Raw genomic sequence first — 20,524 nt, forward strand, 5'->3', positions numbered from 1 at the left:
TCAAGAGTAAAACATGATAGACATGGGGATTTTTAGAAAACAGAGTAGGTACAAAGCTCTATCACATAATTGTTTTTAAAAGTTTGTGGGCTGGGGTATAGTTCAGTAGCATGCCCAATGCTCTGGCTCAGTCCTCAACACTGCTCCCACCCCACCCTACCCCCCCCCAAATTCCAATCTAGGAATCAGTAACATAGAATGATAAAATATTATTAATCTATGCACTAATAATATTTTCCAGCTTAAAATGATAAAGTCTAATAGAAAAAGAATTGGATGATGTCTTTATAAGTAAAGAATTGCAAAATAGCATGTCTGCTCTGATTTAATGTCTGTATCTGAGAAGCCTGTGTATGTGCATAGGAAAAACACTGGAAAGTTGTTCAACAAAATGTTACTAGGTTTCTTTTGAGATATAGAATTATAAATCATTTCCCTATCTTTTTTATATTCTTGCATTTATTTATATATTTATTTTATTTAGTGACAAGGTCCAGCTCTGGCTGGCATAGAACATTCTTTGTAGACCAGGCTGTCCTTAAACTCATCTTTGCCTATTAATTGCTGGGATTAAAGGTAGGTACCACCATGCCCAGGCTTCACTGTTTTGTAAAGGGCAGTATATATATAAAATAATTATTGCCATTAAAAGAAGTAAAAGAAACAGATAAAATTAAATTTTATGTTTACTATAGCACCGTTGCTCTTCACATGGGGTCTATTATAGTAACTTCACTGTATGTTCAGGTAGAAGGAGAAGAGTCTAGATTTGTTTATACTTTACTCTCACACATGTTAAGGAAGTTGGGAGCTAGGAATGCAGAGCCCTGTGATAGTGCCATAATACCACTTTAGTACAATATGCTACAGCATCTTCCATATCATATTCTCCTAACATATATTAGAATTATGAAAGCAGATACTTGCTGGGCATGGTAGATCATACCTTTAATACCAGCAACTGGGAAGGCTGAGGCAAAAAAGTTCAAGATCAGCCTGGCCTAGGATGTTAACAGATTCTGTCTCAAAACAAACAAAAATCCATAAACAAAACCAAAAAAAAAAAAGTTCAATAGTTGAAATTATTTTGAGTTCACTCTTTTACAACAGACTAGATTTTTTTTAAGTCTGGCTTATGTTTATTAGTTTTGGTTTCAAGTGTGTAATCTAATCCATTCTGTGTGTTAAGGTCCACTTTAAATACAGAGTTGAAGGCTTTTCCTCCGTTTCATGGGTATATTAATAATAGCCTTTTGTTGTAGTCAGTTTTTATAGATTGGGTATTTTTTATTTTCATTTTTGTTATTGTTAGTAATTAAAATTTTTATTTGTCTGAAATGAAGTGCTAGCCAATCTGTTTTATAGAGATGACTTTCTATTCTAGTCTAATAGGATTAACCTTAATTCACACAATCCCTTACAAGTCCAGAATTGACATTGCAGAAACAATGATTTCAGTGATTTTACTTTACCTCACCTGACATAAACTTTGTGGCTATCCTGTTTTCAGTATTCATCACTGATACTAATTCTAATTTTAAATTGGATAATAAGAACGTAAAAGGTTGAAGTTGGTCCTGTCACAGACAAAGAATTCTTGTAAGTGGGACTTTAACTAAGAGCTAGAGTATTGGCTAACATACAGAGACTATAAATTCAGTCTGCAGTACCACACAGTGAGGAGAGGTGAGAATGGGAGAAGAGAGGATGGGACAAGAAGGGGAAAGGAGAAGACAAGATGCTTGGCTAGAACACCAGGGTGTAAAGGGCGTGTTTCTAAAGAGCCTTTCACAAGGATGCCACCCACAGCTCCTCCAGGGAAAGCACGAGATGTAGCACCAGAGCTAGTGTTCCAAGTAAACTTCTCAGGAAGGGAAGGGAAGGTGTTGCCACAATTTTGATAGAAGATACTCTGATTATAGCATGAGAACAGAGCAACAAGGGATACCTAAGTAGACTAGAAGAGGAAAGCTGGAACTGGAAGACGCTCAGCTTGGCTCTGGTTTTAGAAGCTGGGTAGATATAGGTAACTCATGTTGAGGTTGCCATTACATGAGGAAGAGGGAATTTCTTCTACTCAAGCATCTGGTGTGTTCAGACACAGTTGATTTAACTGTTAGTATCATAAGAAATGGAAAAGAAAGTCAGTATTTTCAAGAGCTTAAGGGAGGGTTTAGGGCATACTTTTTTTGGGGGGAAGGATATATATATATTTTTAAAAATTGTCTTGACATTTACTGATAAAAAGAAGGAAGGAAAATGTATAATTCAGTTTCCAGGTTGATAGCTGAAAACACTTGGTAATGATATATTTTTAAAGGTCAAACTTGTTAATTGAGAATTTTTTACATGTATGAGTGTTTTGCCAGCATGCGTGTCTGTACACCACCAAAATGCTTGGTGCCTGTGGAGGCCAGAAGAGAGCACTGGCTCTGGAGCTGAGTTAGAAGTGCATATGAGCTCATGCTCAGCACGAGTACTGAGAACTAAATTCAGGAGGCCAGAAGAGAGAGAGCACTGGCTCTGGAGCTGAGTTAGAAGTGCATATGAGCTCATGCTCAGCACGAGTACTGAGAACTAAATTCAGGCCCTTTAGAAGAGCAACAGGCTCTCTTAACCTGAGTCATTGCTTTAGCCCTACATTTTGTAATTTTTAACTTTTAAGTTTTCATGGCTTCTTGGCTCTATTGCTTTATAATCTTAAAAGGTAGAAGCAGATACCCATAGGAATGGCTACTTCCCCCCAAAGCAATCATGGTGCTTATGTTTGACATGATCTATTGGGATGTGTTTCAGAGTAAAACAACACAGAGAAAATACTGTCTTATGGGTTCTTTACTCTGATCATAAAATTTTATGGTTAGTTATACTTGTGTTTCTTTTAAGAATAATTGAAACTTTTTAAAAATTTCAGATAGAAAATGCTGCTGAAGAACCTAGAGTCTTATGTATAATACAAGACACTACTAACTCGAAGACAGTGAGTGAACGGATCACATTAAATTTACCAGCATCTACCCCAGTCCGAAAGCTCTTTGAAGATGTGGCCAACAAAGTAGGCTACATAAATGGAACCTTTGATTTGACCAGGGGAAATGGAGTCAATACTGCTGATATGGTAAACCCTCAGACTTAAAGCATTTGCTTAAGCTGCTAATAATAATGTCATAGCTGTGATTACTGATGTTGTTAGTGGTGATAAAATGAAAGCTTGGACATTACAATTTCCTTTATATGGTTATCAAAACCGTAGTGGCTAAATATAGACACAGTGACTGATCCCTCTTCCCTTGCCTTGGTTCTAGAGTCACCAGTTGTTGTCCTAAAATTTGCATAATATCAGGTCATCAGTTTTGTATTCATAAAAAGGTGACTATTATACATATCAACTAAAGGAAAATTTTCATGTTTACTGGAAGTTTATTTTAATAAAAATTATGAATAAAATCACTTTTATTTCCTTTTATTTCTGTAACTGTGCATTTTAACTCTCAAGCTCAAAGGTATTTCTGATGTATGCAGTCTCAGATGTGTGAGTTTGTTTTATGTCTCAGTTTCTGTGGTAGTAACTGCTTGCTTCCTTTGTGATGTTTCTGTTTCATTTTCTGTGTTGTCTCATTTCTATACTGCAGCATCTCCCCAAAGGCTTAGTGATTCTTGTTTTACTGGGAGATCTTTGTAGTCAAGAATCTGCATGGAGGCTGATTAAATGTGCAGTATTCAGTTTCCATTTTCATGTTAGAGGGATGGGACATGCCGATGTTAGCCTATCTCACTGGGGCTGAGAGATGACCAGCATCTGGTTGCATGGTTCTGCTCTCTACCTTGGTGGCTGTAGTATCCAGAGAGAATAAATTCTGATGTCCACTGCTTAGTCCAAGAAGGAAAAGGAGGGGCTGGCCTGACCAGAACGCCTTTTCTCATTTGTTCACCTGAGTGACCTTTGCCTAGTGTTTCCTACCACCTTTATCTCCATAAGTCTCCTGGAGGCACTTTGAACTGTAGGTACTTTGAGCTTTAGGGTTTTTCTAGATTTGTTTTTTTCATAAGTCATAACTGTTTTCTATCTTATTTTTTAATTTCTCAGAATTTCTGGTATGTTCATAGTACTCTGTTTTCCTGTGCTGTTGCTAAATTTTTAAAAACAAAAAGCAAAAAAAAAAAAAAAAAAAAAAAAAAAAAAAAAAAAAAATTTTTGACATTCTTGGAGATTGGAGGATTTATTCAGTAGTTATATAAACGTTTTCTAGTTTTTATGAAAATCTATTGTATTGCATTGCATACAATTTAGAAAAAGAAATCTATGTGCATATATAAGCAGTATTGATTTTTGGTACACATTATGCTTAACATCAATCCCTTAGCCTTTTCTTTGTTTGGGGTTTTAGATGCTGGGGAATGTGAACCTCTGGGATGCTCACAGCATATACTGTCAATTGAGCTTAGCAATTCAGCTCATGATAGAGGGGTTCATTCAAAATCTAGCTTAAAAGAAATTTAGCCAAATCATTACTGAAATATTTGCATGTAAATATGTATGTATTTGGTATTTTATTATCACGTTTTTATATATGCTCTTAACATTATTTTGTACCATAGGCACCACTGGATCACACCAGTGACAAGTCTCTTCTTGATGCTAATTTTGAGCCAGGAAAGAAGAACTTTCTGCATTTGACAGATAAAGATGGTGAACCGCCTCAGATGTTGCTGGTAAGCTATTTAGAAAGACATAATTTTTGTGCACTGGGAATGCAGTTTTCAGAAGGAAGAAGGGATGTACAATTGCGTGATAATGATAGTTGAATGTGTTGGCATGAGAGCCTCAGGTCTCCACAGCACCATTGTAACATTTAGTTTGTTGCCTCACTGGAACTACTGCTATGCAAAGGATGGGGAGGCTCAGGTTAGAAAACCGTGCAAACTTGTAGTCCCATTGCCTTTTCTATGGCTCAGTATAAAACTCATTAGTTCTTTTGGGAGACCATTTCCATTCGCATTCTCCACACACCCCCCCCTCCCCAATCCCCATGTCAATCAGGTGCTTTCATTGACTTACTCACCACAGTTCACTTATTTGAACAGGCATTCCTGTTGAGCCCACTGACTCCCAATTAGAAGGGCATTTTTCCAGAGTTTTGACTTTTGAAGAGGTGTGCAAATAGAAGTAAAAGCACTATCCATTCGAGATACTATTTCTTTTTAAACTACTGTGGGTGCTGGAGAGATGGCTCAGAGATTAAGAGCACTGGCTGCTCTTGTAAAGGATGAAGGTTTGATTCCTACCTAGCACACACATGGCAGCCCACAACTGTGATTCCAGTCCCAGAAGATTCAATACTCTCTTCTGGCCTTTTCAGGTACTGCATGCATATAGTGCACAGACATATATGCAGGCAAATACTCAAACACACAAAATTTAAATATACAATCTCAAAGCAAAACAAAAATTCACTATGGTAAGTAAATCTTGTTTGATGGTTATAAGTTCCAGAGGATGTAGATGTGGAAAAATTTAAAGGCCTGGTCTGATTTGCGTAGGTGTTACAGACTGAAAAACTAAGGTCAGAGAATATGGATTTTTTCAGAGCCTTTCTCTTCACTACAATTTGCTTAGAACAAGTTGTTCTATTTAATGGCCTTCAGTTAGAAATGTGCTGTGAATAGAGCTGTCCCTTTGAGCCGGAGATGGTGATAAGCAGTGTGTTCATGCTGAAGCAGCACTCTGAGGCACCCTGAAGCTCATCTTTTGTTTTGTGGCATCACAGGGTTTTGATTGGTTTGGGGTGACTCTGAAATTGGAATTAGCTATTAGAGCAGAGCTCCAGAGTCTCGGTGTTAAGAGTTGCAGCTTCAGTTGCTTAGTCACCGTCATTGCCTCATCTCCACTGCTGATGCTGGTTTGTGCCCTTTAACCCTTTTCAGTGTATTACACATTAACAGGAAGTCTCTCATTAGAGACTGAGCAGCTCTCCATTCCATCCAGTAGCTTCTGAACAGCCTCAGCTTCTAGGCCTAAGCTTTAAAAGTGACTATGAAGTGCTCACTCAGGACTTCAGAGTGGTACATCTAAGACATTTGAAGGAGGGCTTTAAAGGAATCTACAAAATTAAGTTCTTTGGAAGGGGCCAGTCTTCTGAGTATTGCCTAGTCCTCTGAGTGAGACATCTTTCAGAGCTGCCTGTAGGAAACCCAGGACACACTTTCCTTGGGTGCCTGTTAGAAGCAGTCTTAGCATGCTTCAACTTTTTCTCAGTAAATGCTGGTTGTGCTGCTTTTTAGGAGGACTCCAATAACGTGGATGACAGCGTACATGACAGGTTCATAGGTCCACTGCCAAGAGAAGGTTCTGTGGCCTCTACCAATGATTATGTCAGCCAGAACTACTCCTATTCATCAATTTTGAACAAGTCAGAAACTGGTAAGACCTACGTATTGTTGTGTTTCATACAGTCATAATCTCAGCAAGTTCAGGCTTAATTGAATTTCTTCATTTCATCAGTAGGAACTGAGCTTCAGAGCAAGATGACTGGCCAGCAACAGCAGAGTCAGCACTGCTAGGACGGTGTACCATTTCTTCCCTCATCCACTTGCTCTCTTAACTGCATTGTTTCTACCTTTATTTATCTACAGTCTAAAAAATAATGGATATTGTGTTCTGAAGAAAAGTTATTTTGGTTACTTTTGGTCAAGAGTGCATTCTGACATTTCTGAAGTCGGCTTCTCTGGAAATGAAGTCTTTTTTTTTCCCTTTTTTAGATTCAGATGGGCTGTGAGGGAATATGCTTCCATGAAGCAGACAGAACATACTTATTTTATTGGGCCTATTATATTTTTTAGTTTAAAATTGTTATGATTGAAGTAAATTAGGTTTTCACCACTCATGTTGGGGTTCACAATCATCTGTGGCTCCATCCAGGAGATCCAATGCCCTCATCTGACCTCCACAGGCACATATGTGGTATATATACATATGTATACATGCAGTCAAGACACATATACAAATAAAATAAAAAGAAACAAATGTTTTTAACCTGTTAGGTTTTTTTTTTTCTGAATATGATTAAGCCTAGATTACATTAAAGTTTTTTGTTTATTTAATGTGTATAGGTGTTTGATAATGCGTATCTATACACCATATGTGTACGTTACCCACTGAGGACAGAAGAGGTTGTCTGATCCCCTGGAACTGGAGTTACAGACAGTTGTGAGCTTCCACATGGGTCCTTTGGAAGAACAGCCAGTGATCTTAACTGCTGAGCCCTCTCTCCAGCCCTAGATTATTAAAATTTTATTTCATCTCACTAGGCTAGCTTATTTGAAGGTTTCATGTATATATGATTGGTTAGTTACCTTATGAATATAATCTAGATCCATGTTATGTCTTCAACTTACAACAAACCTTTTTCATAAGGTCGTGTTCGTCCATGTTGAAAGAAATAAAAACAAGTACAGAGATGTCTTTTAACAGCTAGTTAATGCTAAGCATGGTTTTTTAATCTTTTTAAAAATTCGAAAAAGATTTTAAATATCTCATTCAACACCTATCTCAATAGTAAAGCCATAGATGTACATTCCAGACTTTGTTTTAATATGACCTATAGTATTATATTTATTATATTTTATAATTAGAACTTAGAATGATTTTCTCATAGCTAATCACGATGGAGTTTATTTGCTCTGGAAATAGCAAAAGGGAATATGGTCTTTGGTTTATAACTTCTGTCAGTGGATTTTGGATGCATACCACCCAGGATAAAAGAGGATGCAGAATTATTTCAAAGTATAGCACATAGCAAAATTGCTTGTAAAGTCACAAGGATTTATTTCTTCAAAAGTCATGTAGAAATGATTGCTTAAAATGTCAATTTCCAGGTTTACTTCCCAAAATGCTAGTGGGACTGCTCTGAGTCAGGACAGAAAATTGTTCATCTTGTTTTAAATAAATACTGTGAAGATTGTTCTGAGATTATTAGGATACTTTGAAAAAGTTGCAGCTTTAACAAATCAAGATTCTTGAAATAGTTTGATATTTGTTCTGACAGCTAAGTCCTTTATATGAGACACAGAATGCTGGGTATTAGGTCCAATTCCCTATCTTGTTAATTCATTGAAATTAAAATAATGGTTTTCAGAAGTGTTGTTATTTTTTTGCAAATAAAACATGCCATTTGTCACATTATAAAATTAAAAGGCATTGACAGTACTCCATGTAGTAACCACTTTTAGTTATTTTGCTTATTTTTATCTTAGCTCGTGAAATAATGCTTTTAAGAAAATGGATAATGCTTAAGAAAATTCATAAGCATGGGGATCTGAGTTTGCTCCCTGTATTAGTACTGCAAATCAAATAAAATTTGATTCACAGCGTTGGTGACGGGGGTCGGGGAGAGGCAATTAGGCAGTTGGGCTAGTTGGGTCTTCGTGTGTTATATATGATGTTTAAAGTGAAAATGCTTATATATTTCCATCTTAATTATTGGTGTTTAGACTTAGAGAATAAGATTATTTACACTCTAATATAACCTAGTGTAGTACATGTGTTATTCATAATATCTTGTTAAATACCATATAATATCTATTTGTATCTTGGTAACAAAGTATCCTGACTTGTGTTGAGAAAGTTTACCTAATACATACTGCAGAAGAGAACTTTCTTAAGTGGCATTGGAAAAAAAAAAACCAACAAAACAAAAAAACAGAAATAATTTCCAACGAAGCAGTCTTGTCCTCTGTTATGTATTTTTTGTTTTTGTAGTGTTTTAGCCCAAGTGCTGATCTATCTATATTTGTATTTTCTCTTTAAAGGTTATGTGGGATTAGTAAACCAGGCGATGACGTGCTATTTGAATAGCCTTTTGCAAACACTTTTTATGACTCCTGAATTTAGGAATGCATTATATAAGTGAGTATTTGAAAAATGTTCTATAAGTGAAAGTAAGAATAAAAGTACAGTTTTAAAATCCTAAATTAAATTTACCTTTATAGAATGTCCCCATTCATAATTTTACTGCTTTTTTAGGGAAAGGAGTGTCTGATTTTGAGAGAATCCAGAACATATGCATTGATTTTCTTCCCTCTCTAAATTTAAGAATTCAGTGTTATTTTTGGAACTCATAAACTCTAATTAAAATACAATATAAGCTTGTTTGTTAAATGTGTTTGTATATTTCTAAGACTAGATCATATACCTTAAATGCTTTATGGAAGAAGTCCATGTCTAGTAAATTTCAGCCATTTTATGATTATTTTCTTATAGTATAGTTCATGTACTTCTGCTTAGTAAGTATCTGTAACTTAGGGAGTGCTTTGTTTTGTTTTGTTTTGTTTTCCAAACAGGGTTTCTCTGGGTAGCCCCGGTTGTCATACTCATGCTGTAGATCATGCTGGTCTTGAACTTACAGAAATCCACCTGCCCAAATGCTGGGATTATAGGCATGTGCCACTATGCCCAGCAAATTAGACTTTTAAAGTCTAAGTAAACTGATTCTTTTTCCTTTTTCTCTTCCTTTTGAGTGGCTCCTTTGAAATAATCTATGTATTTGAATTCTCTTTAAAGTTGTAGTGGCATTGGTTGTATTGCTTGTGTTCTCACCCATATATTCACTTGTAAGCTTGTTCTCTGGATTTGCTTGTAGAAACAGACACTTTTAATTCATTATCATTTGCTGCCTAGCAATAATTATATTCTAGGTTCTTAGGAGGATAGAGATGTAGGAAAAGTAAGATCTTTGTTTTCAAGTAATTTATGATCTGTCTATAATAAATACCTGTGTGTTGTGAAATAATTTCTTTCACATTTAACATTTGGGGTCAGCTAAGTGCCACAAGAGCTGAAAGAGGAGAGATATTAGTGAAACATGGAGAAATAGTGAAATAGATATATAGATATTAGGCTTAGTGAAATAGATAGAGCTTGAAATAGGTCATGAAGTAGGTGTGTTTGGGCCAGGTTGACAAGAAAGAGGACATTATAAGGAAACTTTTAGATGTCATAGTGAATAGTAGTTAGTGCTCCTTAAATAATGTGTTAGGACTATTGAGAGCCCTTTTATATGCTCACCCACTTCTCAGAATAGCTGTGAATTATTTGTTGTTGTTGCTGCTGCTGCTGCTGTTATCACCATTTGGTAAAATCAGTTACTAAATACACAGATACTGCTGAGGCCACACTATAGGTGCCAGGATGCAATTGCTGTTGTCCCTGTGCTATAGCTGTTGGCAGTTGATTCAGGTGAGCTGCAGAAGCCCCTAGATGAGCACAATGGCTGGGATGGGCTAGAACCTGCTGGGAAGATTTAAGTACTCCAAGATGATTGCCTGCTGCTACAAATCTGCCTGACATCCTAGGTGCTTGTTTAACTGTGTGTTCTCAAACTCTGAAGGTAGCCTGCAAATTTGCAGCTCTGTAGAGCAGGCTATTGGGTAGCAAGCATTCCTTGGACACTGACTGCATTACCATGAGTTATATCTGACACAGAGTTCACGATGTTAATAAGACGTGAATTCCCCCTTAAGAGCTTCCATAGAGAACCTATATAAATAAGTTCATTTTACAAGCCCAGTATGCCAAGGGAGATAATAAAGCAAAGTAGAGAGAGTAACTTCTGGAGGAACTGTTGAGAAGGGTCATAGACAGTAACAGTGAGGAAGGGAAACAGCCATGAGAGCAGCCTTCAAGGGACCCCAAGAACTGTAAGTACAGAAGTGTTTTGGGGCCATTGAAATCCACTGTGAGTAGGGATAAGGGTTAAAACACAGATTCAATGAGGTGGACTTTTGACATTGAGGTTATAGATAGAAGTTTACAGCAGTGACAGCAGAACCAAGCCTAAGAGCACTGATATCAGAGTGTAGATAAACCTACGGCCCTCACTGGACTGCACAGGAGCAGCACCACAGTGAAAGATGAACTTGCACATTCATCCTTTGTATATGGCCCACATAGACGCTTCATTATTGACTTGAAGGCTTGTGATACATTCTATGAATTATTAGGAAAGCTTATGTAATACAGGTTCAAAGAATGATTTGAAAGAAGTCCTTTCGAGGGCCTGTGATTAAGCTGAACTGGGATGCATGGGGTCAGAATGGCAGTTGTGGGTAGTACTGGTATTTCTGAGTGAAAACCTGAGATGACACTCGGGCAATCTTTTTAGTAGTAAAAGAATGGGAAGAATTGAATGTGTCAACAAAGTGTCTGACTGTATAACCTATGAAATCGCAAGTCCCAGCAAAATGTATAACCTTTTAAGGTTGTAATGGAATTCTGAGATCCTATAATTTCAATTCTAAAACCTTCCATAAGGATAACTAACAGGAGAGCCGGTGGTTGAGTATAGAGGAAGGTAAAGCACATGTGGTCTCAGAGAAGAAAAGTGAGTCAGAGGCTGAAGGGTTTGCACATGGGGAAAAGGGGGAAGAGCCATACAGGTGCAGCCTCTCAGTCCTAATATAAGAAACAGTGAACACTTGACAGAGGGATGGAGTCAAAGCAAAACCATTTGTAAACAGGAAAGTAGGAAACTTCATAGTCAGCCTCTTTTGAAACTAAAAAAGAAATAGAGTAGTGGAGTGATCTTAGCATTGCCAGTTTTAGACAGGACACCATTAATAGTATTCTTAATGTTTGGGGGTTTGCATTTTGTTTTGTTAAATATGTTTAACACCTTAAGAATTCCAGAGTATAGTAGCCAACTGGGGTTATCCAGTCTTTTCTCTGCCATATGATCCTAAGTTTTTTATCTGGGAGTCCCTGTAGCTAGGCCTAGATGATCACTTACAAATTTATGAAAATAAAATTCTACTGGGATTATTTTATTTACTTAATAACTTTTTAAATTTTATGTGCATTGGAGTTTGGCCTGCTTGTATGTCTGTATAAGGAAGTCAGATTCACTGAAACATAAGTTACACACAGTTATGAGCTGCCGTGTGGATGCTGGGAATTGAACTCTGGTCCTCTAGAATAACAGCCAATGCTCTTAACCACTGATCCATCTCTACAGCCTCATTAATAGCTTTTTAAAAATGTATAGTTGAATATTTGAAACATTTACAAATGAGGAAATGGTACCATAAGTCCATGTGTACTCATTACCCAGCTTTGAATGGCACCAATTGGTAATCTCATCTTTTTATATCAGTGGTTCTTAACGTGTAGGTCACAACCCCTTGGGGATGGGGGATTAAACAACCCTTTCACAGGGGTCACTATTAGATATCCTACATATCAGGTAGTTACATTACAATTCATATTAGTGAAATTAAAGTTATGAAGTAGCAATGAAAATAATTTTATGGTTGGGGGTCACCACAACATGAGGAACTGTCTTAAACGAATGCACCATTAGAAAGTTTGAGAACCACTGCTCTATATGTAAACTGCCATCCCGATGACTTGGCAGGCATAACTTCATTTCACCTGTGTTATAACAGCTCAGTGTTTGAGTTCCTGTGATGGCGACATAACTTTTTGAGCCATTTTTATAAGGCAGATCCAAACAAGACATATAACATTATAATTGATAATGTATAAACGTTATAATTGATCAGTATGATTCTTAATTGACTTAATCTGTTTTTAACTTCTTTTGTTCTCCTTTGTAATTCTCTGAAAACATACATTGAATATGTTTTTTCCGAGTTTGAGTTTGGGTTTTAATGTTTTGTCAGTGGATATTCTACATTTTTTTGTGAATTACTTACTAGGACAAGGTTTTCATCAGATTCAGATCTGACCCTTACATTTAAGTGAGCTTTGTCTTTTATTCTCAAGACTGGAGCTGCCTTGTGTCTTTTGTTTAGTTTTGAATTTGTAAATTAGAGAAAGACTGATTAGATATTCTTAGTTTTAGTTAATACCCAAATTCTGTGTATTGCCTAGAATTAAGATCTTATGTGATGGTTTTGATTTTGAATATGAAATGAAATAATTTGATATAATTAACATGATCTCATCCTCTCCTAGGTGGGAATTTGAAGACTCTGAAGAAGATCCTGTGACGAGTATCCCATACCAGCTTCAAAGGCTTTTTGTTTTGTTACAAACCAGCAAAAAGAGAGCAATTGAGACCACAGATGTTACAAGGAGCTTTGGATGGGATAGCAGTGAGGGTAATCATTCTTTTAATGATAATGACTTCTAGTGTTCAGAGACTTCTGGATTAGTGTCACACCTGTTACTGTCTTTACCTCAAACATCTTGCTTTTTGTTTGGATGGTAAAGTAATTTACTTTTAATTACTTAGTATCTGAGAGATAAATTTTAACAATTAATATTCTCTTATAATTGAATTTGATATGTTCTATTTTTAATGAGTTTAAAATTTTTTATAGTTTTTTTCAAACATTTTTTGACATAATAAAGATACTGGAAAAAACTTTATTAAAAAGGAGCAATTTTTTTAACTTTGTAACTTTAAAAAATATTATTTCATTTTTATTGTTTTTTGAGATTATAGTGTAATTATATCATTTCTCTGTCTTCTTTCTTCCCTCCAAACCCTCTTATATTCTTCTCCTTGCTCTCTTTAAAATTCGTGCCCTCTTTTCTTAGCTGTGTAGTAGTGGCACACATCTTTAATCCCAGTACTAAGAAGGCAGAGAGAGGTGAATCTCTGTGATTTTGAGACCAGCCTGGTCTACAGAGTGAGTTGCAGGAGAACCAGGGCCACATAGACACTGTCTTGAAAAACAAAACAAAAAATGATGGCCTCTTTTCTCATTAATTGTCATTACATAGATGTCCTAGATACATCCATTAGGACCTGACTCTGTAGCTCTACATTTGGTTGTTGTGGTTTTCTGTCTGATGCAGGAAGAAATGTCCTTAATGTGGGCGTCTAACACATTTCTTTACAATAAAAATGAACAAGTACTGTGTACCACAAAGCTAATGCTACTTATACAGCATTGGTTTGATTATTTTTTGTGACTGTCCTTTCATAGCTGCAGTATTTCTTCCTATGTTCTTAAAACTTCTTAAAATAGATTTGTCCATGTTTGTATTTATGTTGAAACAGTAACACAATGTATATTGTTTGATACTATTTTTAATTAAATTTTATATTAAATAGCTTGGCAACAGCATGATGTACAAGAACTGTGCCGTGTTATGTTTGATGCTTTGGAACAGAAATGGAAGCAAACAGAACAGGTAAATTCACTCTCTCTCAAGGTAAAGGGACAGTGTGCTAAGAAGGCAGATAGGATCTTAAAATGGCTTTTAATTTGTTGGATTTTTTTAAGACTTGGGCATCAGTCTGCTATAGTTAGAAGTTAAATTCCAACTATATGGAACTCTCATCTGTTATTGACCGAGTCTGAAGCATTTTCATCAAACCACTACAGACCTTGGTTTCTTCATTGTCCTAGTTATGGTTTCTGTTGCTGAGATGAAACACCATGACCTAAAGCACCTTGGAGATGAAAGGGTTTATTTGACTTACACTACTACATCATAGTCTATCATTGAAGGAAGTCAGGACAGGAACTCAAACAGGGCAGGAGCTAATACAGAGGCCATGGAGGAGTGCTGCTTACTGGCTTGCTCCCCGTAGATTGCTCAGCCTGCTCTTTTATAGAATCCAGGAGCACCAGCCCAGGGATGGCACCACCTACAATGGGCTGGGCCTTCCCATATCGATTACTAATTAAGAAAATGCCCTACAAGCTTGCCTACAGCTAGATATTACGGAGGCATTTTTTCAATTGAGAGTATAATAGAGCAGCCCAGAGATGAAAGAGGAAGAGGTCCAAAGGTGGCAGGCACAAGGACCTGTGATTGGAATACTGCAATGGCTTGGAAGAGAATCTTTTATTAAACAATCGGTGGGACCCATTTGTACATTATGAAATCAGGCCTATACCCGAACTTTTAAAAGATGAATAGAAAATATATAAAAGAATTTATAAATACAAATAAGTATTGTTTTATAACTGTTGATTTGCAAAAAAAAAAAAAAAAAAAAGTGGGGAAATACCAGATTTTTTTTTTTTGACACTTATTTGAACCAAAATTCTATATGCAGAAGACCTGACTGAGGCAGGAAAATGAAGAAAGATCCATCAAGCCAGTTGTATTAGAGTAGGCAGCTTTGGTGAATCTAGTCTGAAGGTGTGTAGATCTATCCTGGACATTTCAAAAGATGTAAAATTATGAGGAAGGAAACTAGTTAGCATGTTTTCTCTCTGATTTGTTTTTTACTTTTTTTTTTTAAGATTTGTTTATTTATTACATGTAAGTACACTGTAGTTGTCTTCAGACACTCCAGAAAAGGATGTCAGATCTCATTACAGATGGTTGTGAGCCATCATGTGGCTGCTAGGATTTGAACTCAGGACCTTTGAAGAGCAGTCAGTGCTCTTAACCGCTGAGCCATCTCACCAGCCCGATTTGTTTTTTACTTGAGAAATTATTTAAAAAACAAAAACATTTAAACAACCTGGTGATTTCTCTGTGTAATCCTATGGGGTTGAGTAATTTATATAAATGGCATTAGGGGCTGTTTCTTCTTCATAGGTCTGAAGTTATCCTTCCTCCTTGTTCACATTCCTCTCTGTGAGTCAGCACTTCATTAAGATCAGCTGAGGCATCCCTTCTGACTTCCTAAAATTTGATAACAAGAATCTTGAGCCAGCACTTGAGAGGCAGACGCAGGCAGATTTCTGAGTTCAAGGCCAAGTTCCAGGACAGCCAGGGCTATACAGAGAAACCCTGTCTCAAAAAACCAAAGAACAAACAAAAGAATCTTGAAGCAAGACATTCATATGAAGGGTCATTACTTAGGGAATTACTTGCCTACTTTGAGTCAGAAGAGCAGGCAGATTTCTGAGTTCAAGGCCAAGTTCCAGGACAGCCAGGGCTATACAGAGAAACCCTGTCTCAAAAACCAAAGAACAAACAAAAGAATCTTGAAGCAAGACATTCATATGAAGGGTCATTACTTAGGGAATTACTTGCCTACTTTGAGTCAGAAGAGCCCTGGTTGGCTGTGAGAAGTAGGTGAGAGATGCATTCTTTTAGATGAGGATATTTTGAGGGAGATTAATTCTAAGATATTGTTTGAATTTTTATATCTTAACCTTCTCTAAATTATTTTATCTTTATTATTAAAATTTAAATTTTTCTTTGCCCGAGTTAGCAATGGAATTTTATAAATCAGAATAAACTGTGAGACTAGTGGTGTTTGTGTAAGGCATTCAGAACACAGACAGCTCCTTAGCTCTGTAACAACCTAACTGACTAGTGTGGATTAGGATCCAGTCTAAAGAAAAGGAACATAGTGATTGATAATTGATGTCATTACCATCTATTTTACTACTTGAGAGTTTTATTGATTTGAGAGTATTGAAATAGTTAATTATATACATTTTGTCTTAAATTAGTGATAATTTAATTTTATTAATTTATTTTTCAGGTGGTTTTTCAATTGTCAATTTTGTTCCCGAAATTTTAGATATTTATTATATTGGCTTTCTAAAACTTTAGTAGGAAAAAATCAATATCGTTTTGTGTCTCTTTTAATACCAAGGAATTGTATATTGATATAACTTAAAATTGCTTGTAACAAGGAACATTTTTTAAAATGTGGATGTTGTTTTTAGGCTGATCTTATAAATGAGCTGTACCAAGGCAAGCTGAAAGATTATGTGAGGTGTCTGGAATGCGGTTATGAAGGCTGGAGAATTGACACATATCTTGATATTCCACTGGTCATTCGACCTTATGGGTCCAGCCAAGCGTTTGCTAGTGTGGTATGTACCTTCCAGCTGACTGGATATTTACAAATAACACACACACCAATCTACACTTACATGTTATGTATACACATGTACATACAACATTGATGGTTGTGTGTTCTGTTTACTAAGCCACAGAATTAAGGATATGTTAGTCGGGTTAATCTGGAGTTTTTCAGACAAGTATATGAAGTTCTATTTAAAATTTTAGTACTTTTTTCATTTAATCTAAAATGTGTAATATAGTAATTAGTTTCATGTTTAAATAAACAATAATATTTAAGATTAAAACATGAAGTGAGCAGTTATCCAAATTTAACACCTATAATCATGTTTTTCATTTTAACATTTCTGATCACCTCGTAAGATTTTTAGCATGACTACAGACTTAGCAATCAATGCTAAGATCTCTTACAATTAAGAAAGGTCTTTTCTCATCCATTATGGAATTCTCTTTTAATTGTTACAGCTAGTACTACATGTCTTCATTGTATTTGTAGTAACCAGTGTTCAAGCACTTTTCTGCACTGTAGCTTGTAGGCACTCATTTTCACAAGACTCACTAGATCCTCTTGGAACACAAGGAATTGTACACCTTAATTTCTTTTTGAAAGATAGAAGACATATTGTAAATGTTCCAGAAATTTCTGTACCAGAGAAATTTGTTATAAGTATTTTATTTGTATTTCTTTCTCTGTGGAACACTTGATAATATTTCAAGGTCCATGGAGATTCTGAGGAACATAGATTGTAAGATCTGTAATACGTTTAGGACAAATGTAGTGAACTTTCCTTCCTTGCCAAGTCTTTTAAATTATGTTTGAACCAAAATTATAATGCTGTCTAATGTGATTTTTTTTTTTTAGTACAGGTAAAAGAAATATTTAAGAAGCCAGTTGATCTACAAATGGAATAGGGCATAAAACCTTAGGGGTGGTTGGACACTTAGAAGTAATAGAAGGATGGTGTTGATAAACCTGATAACTAGGACAGTGATCAAAAAAGGAAAAGGACCCAAGCATACTCTAGGTACTGCAGTAGAATTTTTTTAAATGTTTAATCCTTGGAAGGCACAAGAAAGGAAATAGGAATGATAACCAAAATACATACAAAAATCTGAAAATAGTATGGCCACTTTAGTGACATGTGTGTATATATATCAACTGAGAAACAGTAGATTTTTAAAACACAGTCCAATACTATGCTGTCCAGAAGGAATTAAGTGCATGCCTATGTGAGATGGTGGAAAATAGTGTCATACATCAGAAGAAATCGGGAGTGGCTGTGTAAATTAGGCAGATGAGGACAGTTTTAGAACATTTCCATACTATCAAGACATTACTAAACACATACATACCAACTAACAGTGTAAAGTGCGTGAAGAAATAGCTTCTTTAGAAAATACATACGAACTAATTTTTTTCTAGTTGTTGTTAGAGATTTCAGTATCCTACTCCTTTGCCAATTGATAGGTAAAACAACTATACAGAATGGCAAAGAAATTATAGAAGAATCCAACAGCACCATGATTTGATTGACATCAAATGTTCCATCTACCTGCAAAGTACACATTTAAATGCCCATAAAATACAGTCCAGATAGGCCAAAGCTTGGGCTGTAAAAATACTCTTAAATTTTTTAATCAGATTATGTGATTTCCAACACAGTGAAGTTGGCATAGATACTACTAGCAGAAATAATAAGAAAATAACCAAATAATTGGAATCTCATGTGAAGGAAATGAAGAGACTAAAGGCTAAAAGAACATTTACATATCATATACCAAACAAAGGAATATCTAAAACATATACAAAATTTTAAAGCATCGAGTTTTTTTTTTTTAATTTCACAATCCACTTAGAAAATTAGCAAAAGGCCAGGCATTGGTGGCATACACCTTTCATTCCAGCACTTGGGAGGCAGAGATATCTGAGTTCAAGGACAGCCTGTTCTACAAAATAAGTTCCAGGACAGCCAGGGCTACACTATAAAACCTTGCCTCAAAAAAGAAAAGGAAAAAAAAAAGAAGAAAATTAGCAAAAGACTTTACCAGCACCAGCATTTATTTCATTAGAGGGGATATTCAGAAATAAAAAATAAGCATGGTTATTGGTCAAGTAGAAAATCTCAATAGGCATTTTAAGAACTGTTGTAAATCAGTCTGGCCATTCCTCAGAAAATTGGACATAGTACTACCAGAAGATCCAGCAGTACCTCTCCTGGGCATATTCTCAGAATATGTTCCAAACTGTAATAAGGACACATGCTCCACTATGTTCATAGCAGCCTTATTTATAATAGCCAGAAGCTGGAAAGAACCCAGATGTCCCTCAACAGAAGAATTGATCAGAAAATGTGGTACATTTACACAACATAGTACTACTCAGCTATTAAAAACAATGAATTTATGAAATTCTTAGGCAGATGGATGGATCTGCAGGATATCATCCTGTGTGAGGTAACCCAGTCACAAAATAACACACATGATATGCACTCACTGATAAGTGGGTATTAACCCAGAAACTTAAAATACCCAAGATACAATTTGCAAAACACATGAACTCAAGAAGAAGGAAGACCAAAGTGTGGATACTTCGTTCCTCCTTAGAATGGGGAAAAAATACCCATGAAAGGAGTTACAGAGACAAAGTTCAAAGCTGAGACAGAAGGAAGGACCATCCAGAGACTGTCCCACCCGGCGATCCATCTCATAAACAACCACCAAACCCAGACACTATTGCATATGCCAGCAAGATTTTGCTGACAAGACCCTGATATAGCTATCTCTTGTGAGGCTATGACAGTGCCTGGCAAATACAGAAGTGGATGCTCACAGTCATCTATTGGACGGAACACATGGCCCCCAATGGAGGAGCTAGAGAAAGTACCCAAGGAGCTAAAGGGGATCTGCAACCCTATAGAAAGAACAACAATATGAACTAACCAGTACCCTCCAGAGCTTGTGTCTCTAGTTGCATATGTAGCAGAGGATGGCCTAGTTGGCCATCAATGGGAGGAGAAGCCTTTGGTCATTTTCAAAGATTATATGCCCCAGTATAGAGGAATGCCAGGGCCAGGAAGCGGGAGTGGGTGGGTTGGGGAGCAGGGCGGGGAGAGGGTATAGGGGACTTTTGGGATAGCATTTGAAATGTAATGAAGAAAATATCTAATAAAAACAAAAAAACAAAAACAAGAATTAACCAGGCAAAGAAGGGCTAAAAAAAAAAAAAAACTGTTGTAATTTAATGAAAAATGAAATTATAACATCAGATTTTAAGACACAGGTGAAACAATTTTGAAAAGAAAACTGAACACTGAATAGTCATTTTAAAAGTAAATTTCAAGTCAATAATCTGTACTAACTTATAATGACACTAATAATAACCTAACCTCGAAAAAGGAAAGTGGAAGATACCCAATTAAAGCAATTATATAAAAGAGCAGAAAGCAGTGGAAAAAAATAAATAGGGGTGTAGAGGTAATTGGTAAAGCATTTTGTTCTTTAAAAACAGTAGGTTTTAAAATACTTACAGCAAGACAGAAAAAGAGAGGACAAAAATTCCAAGCATTGGGGATGAAAAAAGATGTTACATCACACATGCAACTCCTCACCAAGTGCAGATTAGGTTCTTTCAATAACCCTCCACCCAGTGAGCTACTTAACTCCACAACTGAAACATTTTGGAAAAGAAGATTTTCAAGTCTGAATTGTTTCACAGGGCACTTGTACTAAACATTTTAAGAACAAAATATGAATTCAAAATAGTCTTAGAAAGAAAGA

At 36.1% G+C, this 20,524-nt stretch overlaps 1 protein-coding gene across 4 annotated transcripts in view; it reads left to right on the plus strand.

Annotated features, from left to right (window-relative positions):
* Usp47 (ubiquitin specific peptidase 47) overlaps positions 1-20,524 on the plus strand; it is an 89,777-nt gene that overhangs the window by 27,073 nt on the left and 42,180 nt on the right. For all 4 annotated transcript variants that reach the window (XM_029480008.1, XM_021166025.2, XM_021166024.2 and 1 more), the window contains 7 exons: positions 2,915-3,118; positions 4,600-4,713; positions 6,283-6,421; positions 8,809-8,905; positions 12,971-13,116; positions 14,079-14,158; positions 16,609-16,758. In XM_029480008.1, the coding sequence (XP_029335868.1) occupies positions 2,915-3,118; positions 4,600-4,713; positions 6,283-6,421; positions 8,809-8,905; positions 12,971-13,116; positions 14,079-14,158; positions 16,609-16,758 (930 nt within the window). The remainder of the gene's footprint in view (positions 1-2,914; positions 3,119-4,599; positions 4,714-6,282; positions 6,422-8,808; positions 8,906-12,970; positions 13,117-14,078; positions 14,159-16,608; positions 16,759-20,524) is intronic.

This window comes from Mus caroli, chromosome 7 (assembly GCF_900094665.2).
Source record: "Mus caroli chromosome 7, CAROLI_EIJ_v1.1, whole genome shotgun sequence".
Taxonomy (NCBI): Eukaryota; Metazoa; Chordata; class Mammalia; order Rodentia; family Muridae; genus Mus; species Mus caroli.